This window comes from Zonotrichia albicollis, chromosome 15 (assembly GCF_047830755.1).
Source record: "Zonotrichia albicollis isolate bZonAlb1 chromosome 15, bZonAlb1.hap1, whole genome shotgun sequence".
In the NCBI taxonomy this organism is placed as follows: Eukaryota; Metazoa; Chordata; class Aves; order Passeriformes; family Passerellidae; genus Zonotrichia; species Zonotrichia albicollis.
This window is the reverse complement of record NC_133833.1, coordinates 7,999,155-8,024,387: the sequence shown is the minus strand read 5'-3', so window position 1 is coordinate 8,024,387 and position 25,233 is coordinate 7,999,155. Positions and strand designations below refer to the sequence as shown.

The following is a 25,233-nucleotide window of genomic DNA, read 5'->3' as shown; positions in this document are numbered from 1 at the left end:
AATGTTTCAGGTTAAATCTCCCTTGCCCTCAGGTGCTTCTGCTCATGTGCAATGCCATGGGCACATGATACCACTGAGTGTCCTGGGTGTGCAAGTTAACAGGATATTTGAGTCTGGCCAGGCTCAGGATCAGAGTCAGAGGTGAAGTGAGCACAAACAGCACAGATCCTCAGCAACCACAAAAAGGGAAAACGCAATAATATTAAAAACCAGGGGGAACTCTGCCATAATGAAAGCCACCAAGTGTAAAATTTGAGGAGCAGTCTGCCCAACACAGATCTGAGTTTAAACGGGGGGCAAAAGCACAGCACCAAGCACAGACTGAGCCCACCAAGCTCATTTCTGAGCACCTCCTCCCAGGGCTTGCTCTGAGCAGCCAAAGCAGCCCCACACACTGTGCCCTTTTAACCAGAAAGTAGGTGAATATTTCCAGCTTTTCTTGCCAAGAGTCAAACCCCACATCACTACTGCCCACAACCAGTTCAGGACCGCCTTCCTCTTCCCAAAAACTAGAAATGAAAGCAGCAATTTGGGTAATCATTCCTCACTTACAGAGGCAGAGAACATGCTGATGGGGATAGCCTTTTATGCCCTAAAAACAGATGGTCTGGAAAAAACAGGATAAGGTAAAACACTCCAGGTATTTTCCCAGTGGCTTTTTCACCACTGCATCCCCAGAAAAAGGCCTCCAGTCAAAATGAGACCATTGCTGGTAGCCATCAAAAAAAAAAAGTAACAAACAACTGTGCCAAGGATGAGCCCAGCCTGGGGTATCAAAACAGCTCTGTTCCATTTCCTCAAACACAGGCTCATTTATACAAATAAAGAGAAAAAAAAAAACAAACAAGAAAAGGAAATCCCATTCCATGAGCTGGCATCTAGCGTGACAAACTAAGATTTCAAGGCACTTGAAATTAATTATTATTTGGATTAATATTCAGAGGTGACTGTTCACACCATTAGGGGAAGCAGAAGCCCTGCAACGAGAAACGTGGCAGGATGAAAGGTTTTGCACATTAAATACACAAACAATTGCAACTCTTGAGTCACAGAAGGGTAGAAAGCTGCCCTTTGGAGCTTGGAAAACAACTCCTACAGGCTGCTGTGAATGTTTTCCCTCAACAGAAGGAAAATTTCCAGAATTTGGGGGTTGACTCCAGCTTAATTTTCTAATGTATCATATTCAAACAAAACTCCTGTCAAGCCCTGACATTTAGTCCTACCAGCAGGTCAAGCCCCCTCTCTGTTCCCCCACTCCCTGCAAGGTCACCAACACAAAAGGAAGCACTCAGCATATCCTGTTCTTAAAAAAATATCGTAAAAAACCCAGACCAGTTTCGTTTGAAGAAGCACAAGTAGCTTCTGGTGTGCAAAAGGCACTTGACAGAGGAGAGCAATGAGGGCAGAGCCAAAACACGGAACATCTCTGGCATGCACGAGGTCCCTGCGCAGAATAATATCTTTTATGGGTTCAGTGGACATTAGGTCGACTCTGTAAACACTTCTTCACGCAGGTTTTGGAGCAAAATATCTGCCTGGCAGGAAATAAAGTCTACACAGCCCAGCTCCGGTGCGAGGGAGGCACGGGATGCCCTGCACTGCCCGAGCACCGCACAGCCCCGGCAGCAAACCGACCCCAAAGCACCCACGGGCGGGAGGGATTTTCACTCGTGACTCAGAAAAGCAGCGAATATCAGCGACTCTGTCTTGAGCAGAATGCCGAAGTCGGCTGCCTGAGGTTCCAGGCGCAGGCAGGGCACACACAAACCCAGCACGTTGTGCCGGCGGGGCAGCTACCTACCCCTCTGTCCTGCATTCCACCCCTTAGTCCTGCATCCCACCCCCCTGTCCTGCATCCCACCTCTCTGTTCGGCATTCCACCCCTCTGTCCAGCACCCTTCCTCCTTGCCCGGCATCTCAGCCCACTGTCCTGCATCCCACCCCCCTGTCCGGCATCCCAGCCCCCTGCCCCGCACCTCCATTTTAGCGAACACCCCCTGACCTGCCTCCCTCACGTCCTTAATTCCATCCCAAGCACATCGCACGGAAGCCCCTGGGCTGTTCGGCGCGGGGCTTCGCCGCTGTCACCATGACATTGCAACATCCCCGGGGCTCGGCGGGCTCCCGCGGCAGGAGCCGTTCATCCCGCCAGGGTCCCCGCAGCCGCGCCCCGCATTCCTGCGCACAGCCCCGGCAAGGGCATCCCCATCCCGCCGCGCTCCGGGCGCACACAAAGGCTGCCTGCCCGCCGGCGGTACGCACCTCTCCTCCTCCATTGTGCGGGGCGGCGGCGGGGCCGGCTCAGCGCCCCGGGCCCGGCATGGCTGCGAGCGGCCGCCCCCGCCGCGGGCCGCTTCCTGCGGGAGCGCTGAGCGCTGCGTGCCGGGCGCGCCCCGCTCCGCTCCGCACCGAGTGCCGCCGCTCCCCGCGCCGCCAGCCCCCTCCCCTCCGCGGCGGGGCTGGCCAGCGTCTCCGGGCAACGCCAGCACCGCCCCGCACCGCCCTCCGCACCCTCCGGGCCCGGCACGGCCCCGCTGCCGCAGCGAGATCGGTCAGGGACAGCCCCGGGCCGGGCCGGGCCAAGCGGGACCCGCCGGGGCAGCCCCCGGGCCCCGCATCCATCCCCGCTGCCCAGGACTTGTCCTCCGGGCGGCCCAAACTGCTGCAGTCCCTGCGATCTACGGACCGGACAGGAGTTTAGTGGCTGAGCATCCCCAGTACCGAGGGCAAGCCCGCAGGAGAGGAGCGGTGATGGTGAGGAAGGAGGGGGTCCCAGCCCCCCGAAGTGTCCCCACTCGCACGGCAGAAAGCAGGATCTTGCCTCCGGTTCCCCAAATTATCAAAGCCTTCCTGTCCTTCATGCAATCTATCAGGCCAAATAGATAGATTTGTTATAGATAGACCCTGCACAGGCAATATGGGTCCTCAACTGCAGGTGCTATTTAGCCTACAGCACTGCACTAAATTACATTTGTCATTTTTATTCCAATTGATACAAATGCACAGAGTTCTACATAAATCTTTTTTCCCCCTTCATTTTATTAAAAGAATTTTTCTGTTATATTCTGCACCAGTGAGGCCTTAGAGGTTAATTGTATTAAAGACAAAAAACATTTGCCTTCTTCATTACTCATCCACTCACAAAACGTTCTTGTGCAAGAGGAAGAGATAACTAGAAGTATCAAGAGATTTCTCTTTGAAGATGCCATTTCATCTCTTTTATAAATAAAATTACCTCACTCTTGTATGTTTCTCCTCAAGCCATGTCCTCAGCCCAAGTTTCATACATCTTTTTAAAACCTATCAGCAATGATGAACAGACGCTATTGTGCCTTCTACAGGGGGGTTTCAAAAGCTTGTTGAGAATCTTAATTACTCATCACCCTAATTCTTCAGGTAAGAAAACTTAACAGACCTGAAACTTGAAGGACTTTATCAAAGACACATGGAGATTGAGAGTACTGCTGTTTAAACACCATTTGGCAGCCTACCCCTAAAGAGAAGAAATACAGATAAAGCCATGAAGTCAAACCTCACACAGAGTTCAGGCAAAATTCCTCCATTTTCCCTAGAGAATCCTGTTAAACTATCAGTTTAAAACATCCAGATCCCTGAGTACTTTCCTCATGTCCAGTCTTACACTGTTGATGCACAACATGCAAAACTGCAAGACACAAGGTCAAACCAGAGAAAAAGCAACTATATAAAAATAGTAGAATTTACATCGGAAATGAGGGCTAGAACTTGTTTCCTCTGAGTAAATCCCTTAGTAATCATAAAAAGTCCAGATACAAGAGCAAGTCCTGAAACTGCTGCAAAGTGCCTGTGTATTTTTATTAACACAAAGTTTTTCAATAACAAAATATTAGGCTTTCACCTTAAAAATTTACATCTCACTCCAGTCAGCCTGGGAGCAAAGCACCTAAATTGAACCAAACAAGCAATACCTTCTTACATGCTTTGCCCCACAGGCTTGTGTACAAATCCTGAAAGGTTCAGTGACAGACAAGCAAAACAGTGAATAGTCCTTGCTGGAGTGGAACAAAAGCATGTTCCAGTAATCAGAGATTATCTTTACAGCAGCCTTGCAAAATAATCATGTTGGTAACAACCCCAAGGCAAAAACTTCTTGTTTATTTTTAAGCAAAGACTGGTAGCATGAAAAAGCATTCAGCTGAAAGGAATTAGTGACACCTGATGGGTGGAAATTTTCCAACCTCTTTCAAAAATTTCTAGTCTCAAGTAGCCAAAAATTACTCCTACATCTAATCTACCTTCAATCACTGACAACTATATAACCAATTCTCAGAGCAGAAAGGTCCCCAAACACCTGTTTCAGCCAGTCCCACCATCCCTCAGCCCACCAAAACCTTTCCAGATTCCTGTGACAACCATCAGATCTACAGTGAAAGACCAAAGCCCCCAGTTCCAAGGAGCCACAGGGAGATGGGAAAGAAAAGCATTGCCAGTGTCTCCACAGCAGCAAGGAATTTCTTCAATAAAAGTGGCACAAAGGGAGGGAATAAAAACAATCCCTACCAATCTGATCCAAAACTCTCTTCTGGCCCAAAATCCAGCAGCTGGTTTAATGCTGAGGTTATAAGGAAAGGACACCGAGTGCTTACAAGAATTTAATTCTGTGAAGAGCCCCAATACAATCAGACAGCACCTTGTCAATCTCCACAGTCTCTGCAGAAGCCTGAAAGGCCACTCTTCACCTCCCAAAAACCCAGCAGAAAGCAAATGGCATCAAATTGGGAAAAATCCTTCTAGTTCTGCAAGGCAAACTGCAAGAGTTGTGAATCACTGGATCACCCAGCCTGAATACAGTGCAAACAACAATTCAGGAACACTTTACTCCCCTGCATATACCTGTTTCCAGGTATATAGCAATGTTCAGGCTTCAGAGACCTATATCGAGAAATTCCTATCTTTAGCAGCTCTTGTTTAGTTGCATAATCTCTTCCTTGAAATTATTCACCAACTTCCTTCAGAAATCTTCTTCAAAAATCTTCCTTCAAAAAAGGTTTCAGCATTGAAGAGCTGGGGAAGGTGTAAATATAACACTGCATTTACAGAAGATTCTAAAGCTACATCTTCGCAACCTAAATTATTTTTCGTTCTGTTTTTTTAGAGATACAGATATTTAGATAAAAATATATGTTAATATATATATAAATGTATTTATGTTTAATATATATATTAAGTTTATATATTTATCTTTGAGTGACCAAAATGATCTCACTCTGAAGCCTGTCCTGTTTTGAGGGTTCTTTGAACCAGATTATCTCCAGGAGTCCCTTCTAAATAAACTTTTGTCATCTTAATTAAGTAGATACTCAGATAGATCTGTATTTAGACCATATGTTTTCTTGGAAAAGGTTCTCTAAGGATATTAATATAAGAAAAGCAATATATAGGGTATCTGCTGGAATAGTTGCCTTGGTAGCACTAAGTGTAGTCACTTGGGGACTGGCTCCCAAGGGACCTGGAGAGATGGAGGTGCCTCAGCAGAGGAGTCCTGAGGGTATCTGCTGTCCAGCTGCTGCTAGAATTCAGTAACAAACCCAAATCAGCAGCTACAATTACCTACTGCAGCAGCTCACAGGAATCCAAGTTCTCACCAGGATGCTACGGGAAACCTCCTAGGTAAGGACCTTCCCAGGGCTGGACCCAGGGATGCTCTGGCAGTGAGAGACTCCCACCGGTGGGCTGTGTTCTGAAGTGTGTGATTGGGAGAGCAGGGCAGGAGCAGCCAGGCCAGCATTCCCTGGGATGTGCATTCCTGTGGATGCCAGCATGCCCCCGGGATGAGCATTCCTGTGGATGCCATTATTACCCCCCGGGATGTGCATTCCCCTGGGATGAGCATTCCGATGGATGCCAGCACTCCCCGGGATGAGCATTCCGGTGGATGCTGCAGCAGCCCTAGCCTGTCCAGCAGCGCTCAGGGCTGTTGCCCTCTGCTGGCACACATCCCACTCCCGGGCTCCTGCAAACCAGCACAATCTGTCTTCAGAACATTGTTTTCCTTTAGTCTTTTGTGCAAATCACAATTCCTACAAATAGTGGAATTTGTTAATTCAAATTCCACAATGACATTACCACCTTTAGGTCAACGACCCCTGACCATCTTCACCCACATCTGTGATTCCTGGGGCTTGAGCCATCCCACTGCTCACCTACCCAGCAGTTACCCACCAGCTGAAAATATTCTTCCTGCTGCCCTCCTGACTCCTTCCTGGAGCATCAGTCACGGATGTCACCCGCAGTCACCTGTGTCAGAGGCACACACTTCCTGCCCTGCAGTCACATTACATATTTATCAGAAATTTGCAGGAAGATTTTCAGATTGATTTTATTGTTTAGAATTTAGTGCTCAAAATGAAGAGAAAATCAGGAAGAAGAAATCAACTCTTGTGGGCACTGGAACAAAGGAAAAGGCCAGTATTCAGTTGCCTATAATACCAAGTGTCTCTGCCTTCTTAGAGTCTGCACCTTCTGAGTGTACTGTTCTTGCTACAGGCTCAGAAAAAAAGTAATAAACTTAAACTTTTTCTTCAGAAAAAGACTCAACTTGAGAAAAAGTTTAGGCTATGGACCAAAAAGTGGGATTATTTTTAACAACATTTTTTAATAAAATATCATTTTAATGTGATTCTTCATCTTTAAAATACAACCCTTAATGCTTCCTTATTACCTTCTGTATTAAGGGGAAATTATCCATATGCTTCATAAAGATGTATGGCTTAATTAATATTTGTATACTATAACTTAGAGAGAACAGCATAAACAAAGATATTCCCATTCAGGATCTCAACACCATAACCCAAGTCTCTTGTTACTGTTATTCACTGCACACTCATTTGTCTTGCTCTCTTCTTGGAATTTTTTAGAACATTTCATTTCTTGCTCTTTGCAAAAGCCAATAAACACAGCCCACCACCCTCATATTGTAACATAATGTGCTGCAACATCAATACAAATGAGCGAAACCCACAGATGTCATACACAAAAGTTTAGACAGGATTGTTTCTGCAGGCACATTATTGTACCAGAACAGAAAAACCTGTTTCAGGCAGCATATCTTCCTCACAGGTAACCAACCTTCATTATCTTGCCTGGTATTTTCTGGACAAACCTCTTTTTCTGTTCAATATTCCATAGTTTATTCAGAGTGGGAACTGTATGTCAGGGGCTCAGCTCAGGTTTCTCTTCACTTACTCAACTTTTGTGGTGTGCTTTTCAGGGCTCAGCTTTCCCATCCTCTCATTCACAGAGAAGTGCACCCTGTGAAAGAAAAAAACCACACTTTAGAAAGGCATTAGGGAGTGTGTGGCATCAGCTCATTGCAACACTTTTGGCACAGAGCAGCTCCAGCAATAAAACAAGCCCAGCTCTTCCTTCTGAAGATGATGTTTCCCAACTCCCTCTCATCTGACTCCCCAGTATATCAAAAACAAGAGCTCCCCATTGCCACCACCTACACCCCAAGCCACTGTAACATTTCCAAAACACACTGGTGCTGATTCACCACCAAGCTCACGCCTCGAAGATTTAAAAGTAAAATTGATACCACACAGAGGAAGTTGAGGTTTTAACTGGTCCTGGGTGAGTAAAAGAAAATTCCCATAACATCTAAATGATGTCATTTGAGAAAAAAATAATTTGCCTGCATTTAAGACTGCTGAAAGGAATGGAGGGATGGGCCTAGAGGGAAAAGGCACAGTGACTGCAAGGGCTGCAGCTCCTTGTGCTGCTGGGGGTTTCTCTTTTTCAGGAGGACAAACCTCCATGAAAGTAACAGGAGAAAGCTGGCACTACCCTTGCAGAATGCAGCTGCTAACCACCCTGTGCTAGAGGCATGAGCAATGACCACTCCAAACATCCAGCAGTGATCTTGGGGGAGAAGTCCTGACCTTGCAATCAGGATGCAAAGGAGCCCCTTCCAATAAACAGAGCATCATTAGTACAGTGGTGGAAAGAAAACAAACAACTCCAATGAAATCTCACAGTGAAGGACTTTGGCCAAATTTGTTACCCAGTAAACTTAAAAGATTACTAAAACCTGAAGAGGTACTAAATAAGCACAAGGAGAGAACTGGGGATTTAGCATCAGCAATCTTTCACAATGCTGTGACCCAGCCCAGGGAGAGCCAGTGAGCCTGAAACCAGAGGACAGCCCTTCTGAGGAGGGAGGGGATCTGGAGGATGAAATTGGAGTAAAGTATTTCAAAACACAGCTGATAGTGCTGTGCTTGTATACAATAACAAGGTAAGCACAGCCTCCCCCAGGGCCATGCCCTGCCCTTGCTGCAATTTGTTCATCAGGGTGTGTGGTTGGGAGAGGGAGGCTTCCCACTGCAGCTGGGTTAGTGTGCAGTACAGAAAACAAGATTATTGATCCACAGAGAAAAAGTAAAAAGCACATCAACTTCCAGTCCCAAACTCCTTAAAGCAGTGCATTTTACCTCGCACTGCTTTAATCCACACCTGTGCTGCAAACAGGTTCAGCATTCCAGAACTTCCTCCTTCCCAGGCAGCGCCTGCAGTGACTACATTCATGCTTCCCTCCCTGCGGGATTCTGTAGAAAGCAAATTTTCTTACAAAAGAGGGAATGTCCATTGTAAAGCTACAGAAAGCAACAAAAATTACAGAAATGACAAAAGAGACTGACATGGTACTCATCTTTTATATTGACTAGATTACAGACTGACAGTGTGTTTTCAGACGTGTGCCTTTGCATGTCTTTAAACTCAAAGAGCATTCCCAGGAGAACAGGGCTTCTCTGAGACAAACCAGTTGGCAATTCCATGGTACAAAGTAGCATTTGAACAAATCATGTACTTTCACATTCGTCAGCTCATTTTGCTTCTAAGGAATTTTTCTGCAATGTTAATCAGTGATTGGTACTTTGATGGTGGTGAGCAAATGTGCATCTTGACATATTTCCAGCCAGAAATGTAATTCCCTTCTAAATTGGCATAGATTCCTCACTGCATTACTCATGAAAAGAGGTATTTATAGTAGTTTGATGAATATAATATGCACCAAAATTGTACACAGCTCAACATAGCCCAATTTAATTTTTTTAAAAAAAGAAGAGCTATTCTTTCAAATCTGTGTACTTTCCATCTGCGAAAGCATTTGGGAATGAAACCCTAAGCATCATGCTAAGAGGGTTAATATCCAGATGCCTCAGACAGATGGCATTATTAGTCTGCCTGGGCTTGACATCTAGTTTTCCAAGTTAAGGAGCTTTGGTTCCTTGGATGGCTGACAATCTGAGAATAGCTCTGCTCTAAGCCTCAGTTTACTGTAACAACAACAGGCAACATTGCAGCTTTGCCTCAAAGACTTTTAGCAAAAAGAAGTTACACCAAGATTAACCACACTCAGAATGTACTTTAAAAATGCTGTTGCAGCTTTAGGCTAGGACTCCTACTGGCAAAGGCTGAACCACAGAGAACAGAACTTGGATTTTGGGTTTTAAGCTGGCTGGTTTTTTCCCTTTGCTACAGCCTAGACCTGAACTGTACCATCTTTTTAACTGTTCAGTCTACTCAGCAGGTAATACAGGAAATAGAAAAATCTGAAGAATGTTTCTCTTCTGCAGTGAACTACAGCTTTACAGCTGTTGTTCCTTCTGAGTTCCCACTACTCATTTTCTCAGAGAGATGTTTTTAAGGGGAATATAGATTTTATAGGATTAAAACACTCTGAGAGCCATATGAACAAGAGGTATCAGTTCAAAAGTGACTATTTCCACCCATTTATATATAATAGAAATTGGTGAGACTTCTGGGAGCAGAGAAGGTAAAAAGACTAGGATTTGTCAAAGTGAACAGCAACAAGAAAAGCACCCAACTTCATCAGCCCCTTAAAAGTCCTCATATACAGGTAAATATACAAAATTCCCAGGAAAACATACATAGCAGAAAGACTTTCATCTTGTAATGAGAAATACACATCTGACACTCATCAATAGTACTGCTTACATTACAGCACAAATAAATACTCATTAAAGGTAAGTGGAAGTAGAGGTAACATCTGTGTGTGTGTATAAATGCACATTCCAGAAATAACAGAGCAGTAATGCTTCAACAGGAGACCAAAAAAATGCCCATCAACAAAAGCAAATAGTGCTTGTTCAGGCTAGCTCAGAACTCCTTGTGGTGTGCTTGCATTGTGAAATACATTTTCAAGTGAAGCAGGGATACAACTGTTTTATTCATTAAGAAATACAAAAATAACAAACAGAAAACTCATCTTTAAGGGACACATACACCAGATCACAGAATCAGCTATGCAAAACATGTTAAATAACCCATTGTTTTCTAAAGTATGCCTCTGGCTAGTGTGAAAGACTGAAAATTGGGTGTTACACTTTTAATCACCTAATATTAATCCAAGGTATTACCCATATAGATTTTGAAAAACCACTGAAAATGCCTTTTTCCAAATAGCTCAGAAAATAAAGGTCTGTAAAAATGTAAACCACATAAACGTGGTATAAACTGTTGGATTACATGATAAACTAATCCATAGTGGCTACAACAGGTCAAACAATCCTAATCTAAAGGTTTGGATAAACTGCCTTCTATCAGGAACCCAACCCTGTGACAGACTGTAGGAGCAAAACCCCATTCTCACAGAACACCTCGTGTTTTGTTCACTGTGTGCACATCAGAGGGGTGTCCTTCAGGCCATTCTTTTAGGGATTAATTAACAATATAATGATTTAAACCAAACTTTTTCATTTCAGAATAAACATTCTGAGGCATGCAGAGAAAGGAAGCTGCTCTCTTTTCACACTCAGATGGAGCTTGAGGTCCTCAGCACCACTCAGAGCCTTTTTGGCAGCAGTGGCAATGCCATGCTGGGATGGCAGTATCAGGGTAATAAACCCCTTTTCTGACCTACACCATCCTATTAGACCTTCCAATGCCAAATGAAAGCAAAATTTGCTTTACAGGGATCTCTGAGGGTGGGGGGAGGAGGACACCATAAAGCATTTGAGAACTTTACATTTTTAGCCATTTTAAGTATGCCTGCTTCACAGGGCATTAAGTCCAGATGTGCAGAGTATCTGGTAGAGTTCAGACACACCTCCTGGCAGTGCCACCTCCCCACAGGGCTGAGCTCCCGGGAGCAGCACGGGACTGCCACAGCCAGAACCGGAGCCTGGACTGCAGCTATTGTAAATTCAGCACAAAAGCTTGCCCAGCTCTGGAGGGTAAGGATTGTTACACTACAGGAGCCTGCAGGACAAGACACAGCTTTTATTTTGTAAGAGTGTCACACCATCAGTGACCCACAGAGATTTAGTGCCATGGAAGCTGTCTGAGCTGTCAGCACTGCTCTAAACCACCTTTCCAGCACCTGATGTTACAACAAACACGTGGGAGGTACTTCCACAGCCTTGTGCAAGTATCACTGCACTCCATGTACAGGTGTTTAGCATGTTTCTTTTTAATGCAGTAGAAGTCAGTATTATGAAAGTTTAAGTTAGGCTAGTTTTATTAGCCAAATAAAATTTACAAGTCAAGAACAAATTATATTTTAGAGCAGACATGAACACCCATTACTATTAAAAAACTGTAGGTACATCACAACACACTGAGTTCAGTGACACTGTAGCCTGGAAAGTTTGGTTTTGGGAATTCCAGTTTGGTCATGCAGATTACAAAAATAAAAGGACATCTGTGTTTTTAGAAAACTACCACGTTTTTACTTTATTAAATGCTGAAAGCAAACTAATTGCTCTTATTTTCTATTTCTCACAGGTGACATCAACACAATGGAGCATTTGGTCCTGAACAGAAGGCCATTAACTTATTGAGATAATTTCAGAGATAGGAACTTCAGAACTCAACTACAAACTAAGGAACAGCAAAGTTACTTTATTTCTATCTTTGTGACCTTCCTGAAGCAACTGTGAAGTCACAAACTTATTTACATGCCAGCCACACACCTTATTTCAGATCAGTTCTTCCTATGCACCTCTATGCAGACAAATCCACCCAGGGCTCAGAAAAATCTTTAAATATCTTTAAACACATGAACAAAGTTTTATCAACAAATCTCTCCTAAGTAGGAACTGTCCTAGAAACAGGTTTATATTCCAAGAGTCTTGAAGTCACAGTGTCTTTAATGCCACCCAATAGAGATCTGCACTGTTCTGTATTCCTGGTACACCCTGGCATTGCTGCCCCTTCCCTGATCCCTCACAGGATCCTCTCCAATGGCACCTGCAGGGTCACACGTTCTCATTCCCAACACACCAGGGGTCACAGAGCAGGTGCCACCTACTCAAGCCACATGGTTAAACAGGTGACAGTCTCCTGAGGGTGACACTAGGCAGCCCACTCCCTAATCCAGGTGTGATTTTTGGGATCAGCTCTTTGTCCCAGCAGACTTTAGTCCCACAAGAACTATTGCACACAGGTAACAGCACATTGCAGCACAGCACTTTTCAAATCCTCAGATTTCACAAAGTCACTTTTCTTTAAACCTACTTGTTCCTAGTATCAACATATTCTGTCACAGCACATAACATGAAAATACCATAAAGCTGGTGCACAAATCTTTAACTTCCCAAATCAAATGACAAGACACATCACAAAAGTGAATTTAACCATTTCTCTGCAAGCCAGGCTTCCTTCATAAGGTTAAGGCAACAACACTGCAAAGGACTAAATCATACCCCCAAACTAGAACTAACACACAACCTAGAACTCTGCTGCTCATTTCAGCTAAGAACATGAAAACTGTGCTTCAGATGAAGTTCAAGGATGACTGTCCAACATGGTTGTAAAGTGCAAAGGTACAGAAAAAGCCTTCAATGATATAAAACCACCTGAAGTTGTGCATGGGCAAGAGCTGGCACTTGCAGTGTTTTACAAACTCAGACTCTGAAACTTGACTTACAATAATGTATAAGAGATGCTGGTGCACAACAGTGACTAAGAGGCTTTTGAGATAGAAAAATTACAGTATAATCGCAAACAGCAAGTTATTTGGAACCTATTCATTCATAAAAGCTCAGCTAAGCCAAAGACAGCCAGCCTCCATAAGAGCCACAACCAACCACAATCAGGAGGAAACAGCTCAGTTTAAATCCTGATGATACCAAGAGGTTGCCCTGTTTAAGCTCACAAAGGCAATTAAGGTGATGCAGTTTCACTAATAATAACAACAAAGCTCATTTCAATTTAAATCATCAAGTTAGACTGATAACAAATAGTAGCAATACCTTGAAATTTCATTTGAAATTCTTCAGCCCAGAAGCACCAAGCCCTACACATTTAACTTTGCACTGGAATCAGTGGGAATTATTTGCCTAATATCTTGCATATCTGGAGGAAGGCAAAAAGCAGCTTTTATAATGCAGCCCCATGAAACATCAGCATTCTAAGAGCTTAGAAACCTGAAGTCAACATAACTTTGTACTTTTTAAATGCATGCCCCACATCATATATACTCTCACTCAAGCATATAAGGAATTCAAATCTTTTATTTGATATCCATAAACCCATAAACGTTGCTATTCTATATTTCTATGCAGGAAGGCAGTTTTCCCCTAAAACATTATGCTTTTTAATAAACAACAAACTTGAATTCTATTGCGTGAAAGGGCTACAAATATACATTTTTTAATCAAGCAGACTACACAGATATCTTTGCTTTACAACTGGCACCTGTGTTAGTGGTACACTTGCTGGCTCACTTCTCAGAGCTCTTTGCCCAGTTTAGATCACCACTTTCTGAAATATGGGCAAACTGCAATTATTGTTTTTCAATTATGTGCTGAGGCAGGTATTGCAAATCCATTCCTTCCGCCTCCCAGCCAACCAGCAGTCAGGGACCCCATCTTTATTCACATGCAGATGTCACGGCACTCTACACCAGTCATCTAGTGGCATAAAATAACTTTCCAAAGTCTGGTACAATGGTCAGCAAGCCAGTTTTACTCCTGCTTTAAGGAAGCCCCAGCACGGGGCTGCCATGCTGACAGCAGATGGAGCTGCGAGGTTCTCAGGAACTTGCAGGAAGGACAATAGTTCCGAGTGAAATCTGTTAACCTGGGGCTAGGAAAACAAGTATGCCTTTAATAGAAGGGGTAAATGTCGACCCTTTCCTGGAAGGAATCACACACAAGACAAACCAAAGACTTGAAAACTAAGCAATAAGAAATTCTGAACATTTTATATGAATGAAGCACATGCTTAACATAAACTATTTCTTCAAAACTACACAGTACATACGTTGATGGAAAAGTCCTATAGAAAAAATTGACCAACCATGTCAGCACGTCAAACTGCCTAGTACAAGATGGTGGATGCACACAAACTGCCAAAGTGAGAACGAGTATTTAAAAAACAGACCACATCCACGGATTAGTACTTCAAAAATTTCTCTGTCGAGTGTTTGAAAGCCACTAGCAAAAAAGTCAGTTAGGACCTTTACTGGCAACAAAATATTTACTACTCTAAGTACACAGAGATTTTAAAGCAGAGGAACACTTGCTTCAAACCTAGAAAAGCCTTAAAACCGTACGGAATTGATCCTAGGAAAAAAAATTAGACGTGTAAAGGTCAATGAACACAATGATTTATTTAAAAAATAAAAAACGTAAAAACCATTTTTTCTTCCTTTACAGAAATGTTAAAAGTCAGTCATGGGATCCGAGTAGCTTTTGTAGAAAAAAACGTAGTATCCAGGCATCGAGTCCTTACAACAAAGGAACTTCCCCCCCCAACCCTCCCCAGTATTTACTCCAGATCAGCAAGACACTTCCCACCCCGCACCCCCCAAAAAACAAATTAAAACAAGACATTTTTCGTTGCTAGTATAAAAACGACCAAGGTCCAAGTAATAATAAAAAAATAGAGTCCATCAATGACTGTAACACAAAATATGTGTATGTGGGGCCCAGTCCATCTTCAGAGAGAACGAAGTGGCACAGGCAGCAGAGGCGACCCTCAGGGGGCATTTAGGAGCCGCTCCCACAGCAGGGAGGCATTTAAAAGGAGCTGCCCTTCGGCGAATGAGGGGAGAAACCATTCGGAAGCTGCCCCGTATCGAAGGGAGGGCTCTGCACGCCCCCCCCATCAATGGGTATGGGCGCTCCAGCTCAGAAAGAGCCGCCCCCGTAGCCTCCCCCGCCATAGCCTCCTCTGTACGGTCCACTGTTACTGCGGCCCCCCCAGTTGCCGCCCCCTCCTCCACCTCCTCCGCCGCTCTTCATGGGGCCGTAGGAGGACTGGTGCTGGCTGTAGCTGCCGAACCCGCCGTACCCGTTGCCGTAGTCTCCGCCTCCCCCTCCGCCGCCGCCTCCGTAGGAACCGCTGCCATAGGAGCCGTACCCGCCGCCTCCTCCCCCGCCGTAGCCGCCGTAGCTGTTGTAGCCGCCGCCTCCTTTGGACAGCCCGTTGTGATCCCGGTTGCCGGAGCCGCCGCCGCCCCGGCCCCTTCCTCCTCTGCCTCCCCGGGAGGGTCTGGAGGAGCCGCCGCCTCCCCCGCCCGCCTGGATGTCCTCCTTGGGCACGGCCTTCTTGACCTCCACTCGGTGGCCCTGGATCGGGTGGAACTTGACCACGGCCGCCTTATCGGCGGCGTCGTGGTTCTGGAAGTAGACGAAACCGAAGCCGCGCTTTTTCCCGCTCTGTTTGTCGGCGATGATCTCGGCCTTCTCCACGGGGCCGAACTGGCTGAAGTGCTGCACCAGGTCCCCTTCGCCCACGTCCCCTTTGAGGCCGCCCACGAAGAGCTTCTTCACCTTGGCGTGAGCGCCGGGCTTGGCCGAGTCCTCCCGGGACACGGCCCGCTTCAGCTCCACCGCGTTCCCGTCCACCGCGTGGGGGGACGCGGCCATGGCGGCGTCCGCCTCCTCCACCGCCGAGTAGGTGACGAAGCCGAAGCACCGGGAGCGCTTGGTCTGCGGGTTCAGCACGACCACGCAGTCGGTGAGGGTGCCGTAGGCCGCGAAGTGCTCCCGCAGCCCGGCCTCCGTGGTCTGCACGTTCAGCCCGCCGATGAACAGCTTGCACAGCTGCGAGTTCTCCATGCTGCCTCCGGGGCCGCGCCTGGGCCTGGCGCCGAGACTCCTCCTCCTGTTCGGGGGCAGCTCCGGAGGTTTTTTCCCCTCCTGCTCCGTCTTGCCGCTTCTTCCTCCTGCGAGCAACGCGACCTCACGGCTGCGGCGGCCGCCGGCGGTAGCTGCCTCGGCGCGGCCCGGCGCCTCCGCTCCGCCTCACCTGACCGGCAGCACAGTCGGGGCGTCCCCGGTGCCGCCGCTCCCCCGGAAAGGCGGGCGGGGGTGGGCGCGAACACAGGCGCGCACAAAATGGCGGCAGCGGCTTCTCGGGAGCGCGGCCGGCGACTGGTGCCCACACAAAGGGGCCGCCGGGAGCCCCGCCCCCCGCGCCTTCCTCCCCCGCCAAGGCAGCCAATGAGAGCGATGCGCCGTGTCAGCGCGCCACTCACCTTTAAGGGGCGTGGCTTAATCCGCGATGGACGTGTGCAACAACCAATGAAAGGGCGCAACCTCCGCAAAAGTCCCGGGGTTCGCCGACGACGGACGCGTCGGGCAGCCAGTAGGGACGGGGGACGCGTTCCGCGCGCGCCGGGCGGAGGGGCGGGGCGTGCTGCGTCAATGCGCCGGGCCCGCGGCCGGCAGCCAATGGGACGCCGCCTCCGGCCCGGCGCGCGCTCCCTCGCGGTTGGGCCCGCCCCGGGGGGTGGGGCAGCGAGCGGGGGGCGGGGCGCGCGGGAGCGTTTGAACGGCGGGGACCGTTGGGCGCCCCCCGCGCGCGCCCCCAATGGCGGAGCCCGCCAGGGGCTCGGGGCCTCCCCTCAGAGCGCGGCGAGAGCCCCGGGGCGCTGCTGGCCCAAGCTCCGAGCTCCAGCCCACGGCACATGGACAGGGTCCTGTCCGGACGGGTCTGGGGTGTCCAGGGAGGCAGACTCAACACCCCATCTGTCCCAGGACTCGTCACTGGGCTGTAAAGAAGTTCCTCACGTTCATTGAAACTCTGTGCATCCATTTCTGCCGCTGCCTCGTGTTGCCGTGGCTGGCACCGTGAGGCGGAGCCCAGCCACGGGCTCTGGACACCGCCCCGTGGGCACGGACATTGCCGGTACCCGCTGGGCACGGCCCCGGCCGGGCTCCGCCTCCGCCCCTGTGCCCGCACCTCACCCTGCCCTCCCCGGGATTTAATCCTCCGGGCCGCCCCGGTGCCCACACCTCGCCCCTCGCCTTCCCCATCCCTCCGACCGCTCTCCTCCGGGTTTAACCCCCCCGCCCTGTTTCTGTCTGCTCCTGGCAGCCGCGGCTCTTCCCTCCTTTGTGTCCCCCTTCCCCTTGGCAGCCCGCTCCTAACGGGGACAGGGTGGCAGGAACAGCCTCAGGGTGTCCAGAGAAGGTTTAGGTTGGGTGTCAGGGAAGAATTCTTCACGGAAAGCGCTGTCCAGCCCTGGCACAGCTGCCCGGGGCGGTGGTGGAGTCGCGTCTCTGCAGGGATTTAAAAGGCAGTGCGGATGTAGCGCTTCGGGTCACCGTGCAGGGGTGGCTTTGGCAGTGCTGGAGGAATTCGATGATCTTGAAGGGCTTTTCCAACCTAAACCTTTCTGTGATTCCTTCTCACTCACTATTCCTGCTACAGATTCCTCCCCTGCTTTCCCTTTCTCTTTCCAACCCTATCACAGCCTACTCACCCTTAGATCTCTCCTTAGCTCTGAAAAGGAGGCATATTCTCAGAAAAACAATTAGAGCTTTTGAAGACTGTGCAAGCCCTGTGGAATGACAAATAGTGAGATAATTTTCCTTTTTTTCCCCTCTTACTTTTATAGTGCATTAAACATTGCTGTCATGAAGACTGCAGCATTACTTTCAACTCAAGTGAATTTTTCATTAGAAAGATTTTTTTTTCGGTCTTGCAGCCACGAGGGTTTATGTTAAAAATTAAGCAGGAGCTAAGAATGGCTGCTGTTTTGCATTAGGCACTGTCAGGATGTATAGTCCAAGTTTCCTGAACTGATCCTGCCTTTTCCCATGTGCCAGCCTTGATGCTTCTGCAAACACACAGCAATCCACATAAGAGAACTGAGACAGCCATGAATGGTTTTATCACCACAAAGGACTTGGTTTTCAGCTGCTCCAGCTTTCTGAAACATTTTTTAATGTGACCTGCTGGTGCTGGCCGGAGGGAGGAAGGAGAACTGTAGCATCCCCTTGATGGGAATCAATTGGAAATGCTCCCTTGGAGACACAGACACAAGAGGAACATTGGCTGTGCTGGAAGGTTGGTTAACCACAGCCCCAGAGGAAATCCAGAGAGGCTGAACATGCTTTTTGTCTCACAGGCTATGATTATCATTGCCTGTAGCATTGGTACTTGCAATACAGTAATCTGATTTTACTCACATTGGATTTTTTTTATGTTATAGCCATGTGTATAGCATAAGTAACCTGTTAAATGACTCTGTTTGACAGTCACAAGGAAAGTTGTTTAAATCCATTTACCTCAATGCATAAACTGGCACCATCATTTTATCTAGCTTAAGAAAAGAGAATATCCCATAATGCCACTGAAATATTTGTGGGTTTTAAATAAACAAACGTATCCTACTGTACTAAATAAAAATCTTCCCAGAGGCTGTCTGCAAGCTGCACAAAAATTACAGGAAATACAAAACTATTTTGTGTACTAGTTATTGTGAGAGCTGTATGGCCCTTCCCAAGATAAATCAGTATGTGTCACATGGAAAATAATCCATGAGAGTTTTATAGACCTATAGTAATTTAGAGCAAAATGAATGAAAAATTAGGAGGAGCTAATTATGGCCTCAAGAGATAACAAAGAAAACAAAGCTTGTTTTCAGGCACTTTCTCTCCCTGAAAGCAAGACGGACAAGTAGGCCAAGAACAGATCAAAGAAAACAGTCACAGCTTGCATCAGGAGATGAGGCTCTTTAAGATGTGAGCAAATCAGCAGGAAAAATCAGCCACTGGCTCAATTCAGGTGTAGCCCAAATTCTTCATTTACACTTTTAACTGGTTGGTTAATGAAAGGAAAACACCTTTAAGACATACATATCCATGTCCTGCAGATGGAAACGTCTCCTCTGGAAATGCACAAAGGCCAGACTGTGTTTGGCCTGGTGTCCTTCTGTCCTGCTGTGCCCCTGCCTTTCCCAGCTGCCAGAGTGAGCTCATGTTCATTCACACCTTCACTCCAAACCTGCTCCAAGTTCAGTTCTTGCCCTGGCAGGGCTGAGAGCCTGCACACATGCACGTGCCCTGACACATACCCCAGGCTCTGGGGCAGGCAGAGCAGCCAGATGGACACCAGCTTCTCCTGCACACCCACAGACCTGCACTGCTCCAGTCACCCCAGCTGCCTGGAGGCTCCAGCCAGACCTCTCAAATTCTGCTGGATTCACACCTGCTGAGGCAGCCAGTCATCACTTGGTGCACACATTCCCAGGAACTGGGTGCCTTTCTGTGCTCCTGAAATGTGCTTTTCCTTTGTCCTGGATTGCCAAGCAAATTGTATTCTATTTGCCATCTGGATGGCAGCTGTCTTCTGTTAAGTGGGCAGTTTTCCTTATCTCTTCCACAAAATCTGCTGATAACAGCTATTGAATGTCACTGCATGGCTGATATGAACTACAGCATCCCATTGGGAGATGTGAGCCCAGAGGGAGGAGCCAAGCATTGCTACCCAGATATAATCTGAGGTTCTGGAACACCAGCACAGCTTTCCCATTGGATTTCCCAGAGGAAGAGGTGCTGCCTCTTCCCCTGGAGCTTCAGAGGAAGAGACTGCACCTTTCTACAGGATCCCTGCTCCAACAGAACCACCCTGACACTGCAGGAGGGCTGAGCCACAATTCCAATGGGACTGCTGCCAACACCCTGACCCACAGGGTGTCAGGTTGTGTTCTGACTCTGTCAGTTGTTGCTTTGGCTTACTGCATTGTTTATCTTTTTATTTTCTTCCATATTAAAGAACTGTTATTTCCTGCTCCCATACTTTTTGCCTGAGAGACCCTTCATTTCAAATTTTTAACAATTTGGAGGGGGGAGATTTACATTTTCCATTTCAGGACAGGCTCCCGCCTTCCTTAGCAGACTCCTGTCCTTCCAAAACCCAGACATCCTTCAAACTACATGAGCCAACAAGACCCAGGTGCTGCCACAGTGAGTGCAGAAGCAAAGATGAGCCTCAATGTGTGTGAGATGTCAACCAGAAACACTACAGCAGCCACAGCAGCTTCCCACAGAATTTATAAACTGCTTTTTGCTCTAAACTAGTAAATGCATAATATCAGCCTATGAATATAAAAATCCATTGGAAAGTGTCATGCCAAAGAAATACATGCTTTTCACTTTCTGACAAGGCAGTTGCAGCATGACATTTTTTCAATTCTGATAGCAACCCATAGAATAAAAAAAAAAATCAGCAGCTGAAACTTCTAAAGTTAGGTGCTTTTTCAGATAAAAGCTCCACCTCTATCATTACCTAGAGGAAATGTGTTTCTCAAACCAGAAGCATTGGCCAAATAATGCCAATCAAATAAAATGTCTTCATGGGACATTTTAATTAATGTGTTAGGAAGAAGGAAAACCAAATCATGTTCATGCATACACCTTTCTAGTTATTCAGAAGAACTTATTTTACCCAGAGTCCACAGGAGGGCATTGCTGCTTAAGAGATTGAAAACCAGAGAGAGAGCTAAGCTTTCCAACATAATTTCCTGTGTTACCAAATATTCTCAGTAAAAGCTGATGCAGAATAAACTATTAAAGAATTCTTTGTATCAATTTTTGTCATTCAAGAAACATAACTTTTTCACTCTATTTAATGGGTCCAAACTGCCAGGATGGAAAAGGAATAATTAAGTTTTGGAAAATAGCATAAAGGGCAATAGAAAAACATAATGAAGTCAGAAGTAGTTCATAAGTTATAAATATCTAAACCCTCATATAAACACAAAGTCATATCTCTTTAACTAGCTTCAACATCTTTAGTTACATCTCTGGCTTCTACTCTTGGCTGGCATTGATTATTTTTTAAGCAATTTATGTGTATCACTTGAATTTTTAATGAGTTTAACTATTTTTTGGTATAGTACAAGGCTCTAGACTTAGGTTTAGTTTGACCTTTCAGCAGACAGAAAGCATTTTGAAGTTTCATGCAGACTGTTTGCTGAATTAGTTCTGCATTTACATTGAAAACTGTAATAATATCACCTTAGCTACACAAACATTTCACCCAGATTTTTCTAACTGTATATAGGTGGGAACAGTTGGGAATACAAGGAATTCAACCATAATTTCCCACATCACTCTGAGATACACACAGAAGCAAAGATTTTTATTTTCATCATTTCAATGAGATAATTATTAGACTTTTGGAAGGCTCAGTCCTAACCAAACCAACACCTCAGGCAGAGTGTAATTGTGTGGTTCATAGGGAGCATTGTAAAAATGCAGCAGCACCGTGAGCATTCCCAGCCTGGCACTTTGCTTTAGCTACAGGTGCAAACACTTCTGAAAGATGCACAGCTGTCCTTGAGAGAGCTCTTGCCTTTTTGGCAAAAGTTTGTCTTTCATTCTGTTCTGCTGTTTGCACTTTCATCTGCATAAACATTAAATGTCATCTTACTTTGGAGACTTTGATGAATTAGTAGTGATCAGCAGAGGGGTTTTTGTTGAAAAAGATTAAAAAATACTGAGGGGCAACTAGACAGACTTTCACCCCCCTAAAGTCTGAACATGACACTCCTCAGGACAAAAATCTCTGCCTTGTGTAAATTCAGATAGGGAATAAAACACTACCCCTCTCTTGTATTTGCTTAATGCAAAAGAAGATAAACTACAGATAAAAAGGTAACAGGATAACCCACAGGTACTATTTCTTCAGTAAGTAGTATCAAAGTTTATCTGTTAAACAAAATCTTCCTGGAGCCCTTTTTAAGGGGAGTTTGCCAAAGAAAGAAACACACCTTTGTGAAGGGTGAAGTGGAAAGTCATCAGAGAATTGAATTTGCATCCTTTTCTTTGGATTTAAGTTCCCATTCTTCCTTAAACCCTGCCCTCCCTCCTCTTCCCTCTGAAGTTCAATTTCTCTTTTCCTCTTTCATCTTTTCCCTCTTCTTTAATAATTCATTATTTCCTTTCTTCTCTTTCCTAAAATTGTGTATAAAAGCTGGCCATAATTTGAAGTGATGGGATGAAAGCAAGGCAGCAAAATACGGTCTCAAAAGTCAAGATTCTTGTGAAGGATCAAAGAATGTAGTGATGCTATGACAGATGTGAGAGGGGAGAATTTTCACTGTATCTTAGTCTGAGACAGACCAGAATCCAATCCTAAGTTTTGCCAAAGGAAGACCTGGAGCCAGCATCAATCTCAGCCACACTCTGATCTTTTTCACCTGCAAATTTTTCATTATGTATTTTCCAATTAAATTAAAATCTACTTGCTTTTATTTTTTTCCTCTTAGCTATTCCTAGACTCCAACTCTTTCTCATTCCACAGAACCTCTGTGGGGTGGGTTTGTGGTGTTTTTGCATGACTGATGTTGAATTTTGTTCGAGCACAGCAGGAAGAGCTGAGCTCTGAAGCTCAGTAAGTACCTGCCTGAAATTAGCTGAAAGACATCCATGCTATTCAAGAAATCTTAAATGAGGTGGTGTAAAGTAAGACTTTCTAGACAAGAAATAGCAATCTAGAATTTCTGATTTTTACCCAGAAAATCAAAATGTTTGTTACAGTTTGAAACATGCTGGAAAACGGAAACTGAGATTAATGAGAAAAATCTTTTGATTATTTAAGTATTTCTTAATTAACAATTAGGACCCTGCAAGATGTCATGCCATGAGAACAGCAGGGTTCTGTGCTCACAGTGGTGTTATGAAAGGACTCTAGAATGGGAAAGAACAAACCAGAGATACAAATTGTCACATTCCCCCCAAATCTGTGAGCTATTGAAATAATTAATTTTTTGGCAGAGATGATTTTTGGTAAAAGTGATTTGGAGAAGTTCTAGAAAACTACAAAGAATTGAATCAGGGTTTGGAATACGGAACCTATTATAAAATATGGATTTATGCAGTCACACTCCTATTACAATTACTCATATATCTTATCTCTTTTTCAGTGAGAAAAGTAACTTGGCTGACCCAAAAAATTAAGATGCTAACCTTCCAGCCAGTGAGTTTATTCATCTCCATCTCAGCTCTATGCCAACTGAATAAGGTCCAGAAATTAGCCAACAGTTCATGGCATGACACAATTTTTAAAATTAATATGTTATTATAAGTAACTCATTTATAGTTATATCAGATTTTTAAACAGTTGACTTTTCATTCTAGTCATGAGCTAATTGAGAATCAAAATTGAGATCAGGCATCAAGGATATTGCAAAGGTGTCCCTTAGAGCTATGCAGTATAATGAAGTGAAACCTAAACTCCAGGTAGTGAACATGAATTATTTTTGTGAAAATTATTTCCAGTTAGAAAAAAACCTCTGAGTCATGGAGCAGGGCTTCGACTTACACATGTACATCCATGGAGAAAAACTCCCAGTGCATACTTAGCTGTTGCTAGTTTGGTCACATTATGAGCTATTTACTGAGAATCCCTTACTGGGGTGTTGATCTCTCCACAGAACAGGAAAATGTGAGGGGAGTGTGTTTTTCCTCCATCACAGCTTATTATCTTACTTTTATGGCATTAACCAGCACATCCAACACTAACATATGAGATTTCCAATTATTCTTATTTACTTTTCTATGCCTCTTTGAAGTGCTATGAAGAACAGTATTTATTAGGAAGCAATAATCCAGGAGAGAGATTTGCAGGTGTTGATTGATAAGAAGTTCAACATGAGCCAGCAAAGTGCATTTGAAAAATCTGACCTTGTCCTGGGCTGTGTCAGGAGCAGTGTGACCAGCAGGATGATGGAGGGGGCTCTCCCTCCCTGCTGCACCCTTGTGAGACCCCACCTGCAGTGCTGCGTCCAAGGGCTGGAGCAGCTCTGCTCTGGAGCCAGCCTGGGGGAGCTGGGAGTGCTCAGCCTGATAAGGGAAGGCTCCAAGGAGACCTCAGAGAGTCCTTCCAGTGCCTAAAGGGGCTCCAAGAGAGCTGGAGAGGGACTTTGGACAAGGGACTGGAATGGCAGGGCAAGAGGGAATGGCTTTGTAGTGTCAGAGGGCAGAGTCACGTGGGATTTGGGAAGCAATTCTTGACTGTGGGAGTGGTGAGTCAATGGAAGAAATCACCCAGAGAAGCTGTGGCTGCTCCATCCCTGGAAGTGTATCCTGGAAGTGACTTCCATCCCTGGAAGTGTCCCAGGCCAGGTTGGATGGATCTTGGAACAGCCTTATCTAGTGGGAGGTGTCCCTGCCCCTTGGAACTGGGTGGTTTTTAAGGTCCCTTCCAACCCAAACCAGTCTGTGATTCCATGACCCTTCAGAGATGTTACAGGTGTCTGCACCAGCTCTTGGCCAATCTGCTGTTAAAGAATTCCTTCATGTGGGAAGCTGAGAAATTGTACATCTCTACTAAATCTTGCTTTCTGAAGGAGGAGAATGCGACAGGCAGAAACAAGGACGACTGCACAGGTACATAGGAGAAACAACTAAGCAAAAGCAAAAATTGAGAGTGATCAACCATCAGCAAAGATTCCTGCTGGCCAAGGAATCATGTAAATGCCAGAGCAAAGGGTGAACTTAGGAGTTAAATGTTATTTGAGGAGTTAAATGTTATTTTCCACCAACAGGTTATTGCCAGTGCTACACAAGTTATTACAAACTTTGAACTTAAAAACCTATTATGGCACTTCACCTGTCATTTAATACTGAGCAATTTAGAAATGACAAGACCATTGATAAAAAGTAAATACAATTCTGCTACCCATTAACCTTTTTTGCAAACAGACACTCCAGCATTTGGCTGAAAAAACACATTGTGATCCCTCCTCCAGAGCCATGGGTCCCACTCAGCACACATACCTTTGACATCAGGATTAAACACACCAGGAGCAGCTACACCCACAAGACTCTGATGCTGGATATGATCTAATTCACAACAGCTTACAGCACAACAAAGTCCACACGAGGCAGCAGGCTAATACAACTGTAAAAACCAATGGATCATATGTTAAAGACCCCACTTTTTCCACAAATGAAGGACTGCATGCAGAATTATATTAGAAACAGA

General features: G+C 45.6%; 2 protein-coding genes across 5 annotated transcripts in view; both read right to left on the bottom strand.

Annotated features, from left to right (window-relative positions):
* The window catches only part of KLHL3 (kelch like family member 3), a 68,021-nt gene extending 42,928 nt beyond the window's left edge, over window positions 1-25,093 (bottom strand). Inside the window, exons 1-2 of one of the 4 annotated variants that reach the window (XM_074552147.1) lie at window positions 25,026-25,093; window positions 7,225-7,290 (exon numbers count right to left, since the gene is read on the bottom strand). In XM_074552147.1, the coding sequence (XP_074408248.1) occupies window positions 7,225-7,265 (41 nt within the window). In that variant the 5' untranslated portion in view covers window positions 7,266-7,290; window positions 25,026-25,093. Of the gene's footprint in view, window positions 1-2,262; window positions 2,473-7,224; window positions 7,291-25,025 lie in introns of those variants that run through there. The other 3 variants (XM_074552148.1, XM_074552149.1, XM_074552150.1) reach the window with 3 other exon arrangements.
* On the bottom strand, window positions 14,593-16,418 carry HNRNPA0 (heterogeneous nuclear ribonucleoprotein A0). Its single transcript, XM_074552155.1, has one exon. The coding sequence runs from the start codon at window positions 16,068-16,070 to the stop codon at window positions 15,138-15,140; it is 933 nt and encodes a 310-aa protein (XP_074408256.1). The 5' UTR covers window positions 16,071-16,418; the 3' UTR covers window positions 14,593-15,137.
* Window positions 25,094-25,233: the final 140 nt, after the last annotated feature.